This window comes from Thunnus albacares, chromosome 22 (genome assembly GCF_914725855.1).
Source record: "Thunnus albacares chromosome 22, fThuAlb1.1, whole genome shotgun sequence".
NCBI classification, from domain to species: Eukaryota; Metazoa; Chordata; class Actinopteri; order Scombriformes; family Scombridae; genus Thunnus; species Thunnus albacares.
Genome location: NC_058127.1, coordinates 23982850 through 23985691, shown reverse-complemented (window position 1 = coordinate 23985691; position 2842 = coordinate 23982850). Strand labels below are relative to the sequence as shown.

The 2842-nt window shown below is 38.9% G+C and overlaps 1 protein-coding gene across 1 annotated transcript; it reads left to right on the top strand.

Moving 5' to 3' along the window:
• Nucleotides 1–590: 590 nt before the first annotated feature.
• LOC122973335 (snaclec echicetin subunit beta-like) lies at nt 591–1633 on the top strand (the record flags this gene model as incomplete). Its single annotated transcript, XM_044340764.1, has 4 exons — nt 591–676; nt 778–1137; nt 1290–1387; nt 1592–1633. Coding segments are annotated over exons 2-4 (459 nt in total), but the record flags the coding sequence as incomplete, so codon positions are not given.
• Nucleotides 1634–2842: the final 1209 nt, after the last annotated feature.

Genomic DNA, 2842 nt, shown 5'->3' with positions numbered 1-2842 from the left:
AATTTCAGTCAAGGTAAGGGTCCGTTTCATTTGATTGGCAATTAATAGCATCATATCCCCTTTTTGCGTACGTCAGTGTTTTTGTTGTCTGGTAGAAGCTGTCATGAATTGAATTGTATCTTGTTTTAAGCCACATTTTTATGATACATTTTTTAGACCTTGGTTTTAGATCTTTTAATTGGATAAAGGATTTCAGTCATCAGACGTATTATTAGTATTATATAGTAAAATTTCATTTTACTGTAATAATTACAAAATGTTAGAGTCACCTTACATGTTAAAAAGTGGTGTTTTCCTCACAGGCTGGTCCATCTTCTCCACATGTCATCTCCATCAGTACCACTTTGTTGCTCAACGCATGAAGTGGACTGAAGCTCAGACCTACTGCAGAGAGACATACACAGACCTGGTCACCATTGAAAACACTGAAGACATGAACCAACTTTTCATCCAGTTCCATCTGCTGGTTACAACAGTCAGGTCTGGATTGGCCTGTACAGAGTCATTGATTGGAAGTGGTCAGATGGGTACAGAGGGAGTGGAGCTGAATATAGGGACTGGGGATCGAATCAACCAAGTTTAGACACTGATAAACTCGGTGTAGTTATTGTAAACAGTCGTCCCTCATGGCAGATTCATTCTTGTACACATGCACATTATTTCGTCTGTTATAATGGTAAGTACACAGCTAAGCATTATTTCTTCTCTAATAATGATTACATTGAAGTTCAGCACTTCAAATCAAAGATTCATTTTTCCCCAATAATTTATCTGCAGGAACACAGCTGGATCCTCAATTTGTTGTTGTGAATCAAGAGATGTCTTGGTTTGATGCTCAGTGGTACTGTAGGGAGAACTTCATAGACCTGGCCACTGTGAGGAACGACACTGAGAACCAGCAGATCCACAACTTGGTGCTGACAAAAGACTGGACATGGATCGGCCTGTACGGAGATCCTGACTCCTTCCTTTATAACTGGTCTGATGGCAGTCCCTACTCACTCACCACATGGGGTGATAAACATTCAGTTTCAGGATCACTCAGATCAATGATGTGTGGTGTGCAGGAATCAAACCAATGGACATTCAAGTACTGTGAAGAGAGATTTCCATTTGTCTGCTACAGCATCCCTCCTGGTGAGTGGTTTACTGTCCTTCAGTGGAAGCCAGAGAATGCTGCATAACTTTAGCATAAATCATGTTTGAATGTACATGAAAAAGTGTAAATATCACAGAACTAATAGGACAGCAAATGAATGATTCATTTCTCCTCTCATTCTGTGTCTCAGTACCAGTAAAGAGGCGGGTAGTTAAGCTGAGGATGAAGGTGCAGGACTCCTCTGTGGATCTCAATGACCCTGCTGTGAAAGCAAACATCCTGAAAAAGGCAAGTCTCCAAAATCCAGACTGGGTTAGGGGCTGGTGTGTCTCAAACAGGTCTAGAATACTTGTTTACATGCTTATTCTGCTTGATGTGTTTTGCCACTATGAAGTTTGATTATATCTAAAAACCAGTGGGGGTTGTTACACACAACAACAACACAATAGGGGGGATGAATGTTTCAAAATGGCTTCCATTTGTGTTTCCCAGTTCCAGGACAGACTGAAGGAGCAAGGAGTGAGTGGAGTCACCCTGAAGTGGAGAGAACAGCCTGATGGGAAAGTCTTCCACAAGGAGGGAAAAGAAGAGAGGAAGAAAAAAAGACAGAAGACTGAGCTCTGAAATGATAACCCAGCTTTACTTATCTGTAATCCATGTTGATTCTCTATCTGCTAACAATATACTATCATCAGCTTAACCATAACCTTGACTACATCCTGTATAGAAGAGTTTTATCCTTCCTCATCAATATTACTGTGTGAAGTGTTTCAATCAAAGTCACTTTTATTCCAAATAAAACATATGAGATGAGTCTTTGGCTTCAAGTTTACAGTGTGTGAACCAACCTGATAAAAGCAACAGACACACAGTTATGGCAGTGATTTATTGCAGAATAATAAAGTAATCTAGGTGATAATGGGAGCACTGGTAGTCTGCAAAGGCCTTCCATCCAAACTTTTGAAATCTGTAGACTTCTGTTGCTGCACTCAAACAAAAACACTTTAGCAAAAGGCAAGAGAACTAAGAAAAGACACAACTGACAAAAGTTTTTACATCCTTTACTTCAAAGCAGCAATACTACAATATAACATAAATATGATGAGTAAAACGTAGTAGAAGTATAACAAGTGAAAATAGTGGTTGTGCAGTGACGTTAATATGACATTATTAGATTATTAATACTGATGCATCAGTGTGTGAACAACATTTTATTGTTGTAGCTGGTTAAGGTGGAGCTAGTTTGAACTACTTTATATACAGCAAACTTAACTGTAGGTAGTTAAGTCCAGTGGTTCCCAACCTAGGGGTTGGGCCCCTCCAAAGGGTCCCAAGATAAATCTGAGGGGTCGTGAGATGATTGATGGGAGAGGAAAGAGGTTAAAAGACAAGTGAAACACTGGTTTAATCTTTAATGTGTTGTATTTTATATCATGAGTGTTTTTATGTTAAATAAAATATTCTGTACAGTAACTAGTGACTATAGGTGTTAAATAAATGTATAATATTTCCCACTCAAATATTGTGGAGTACAAGTGGCTAAAAATGGAAACATTCAAGTAAAGTACAAGTACCTCAAAATTGTACTGAAGTACAGTATTTGATTAAATGTAGTTAGTTTGTTGTCAGATGATGACAGGAACATGTCATGTGACTGAGCACCTCTGTTATTTTACACACCATTGGACAAACTATGTGCTCCTACAAACGGTGGAGCACACTGATGGTTGTGAACGTCACACC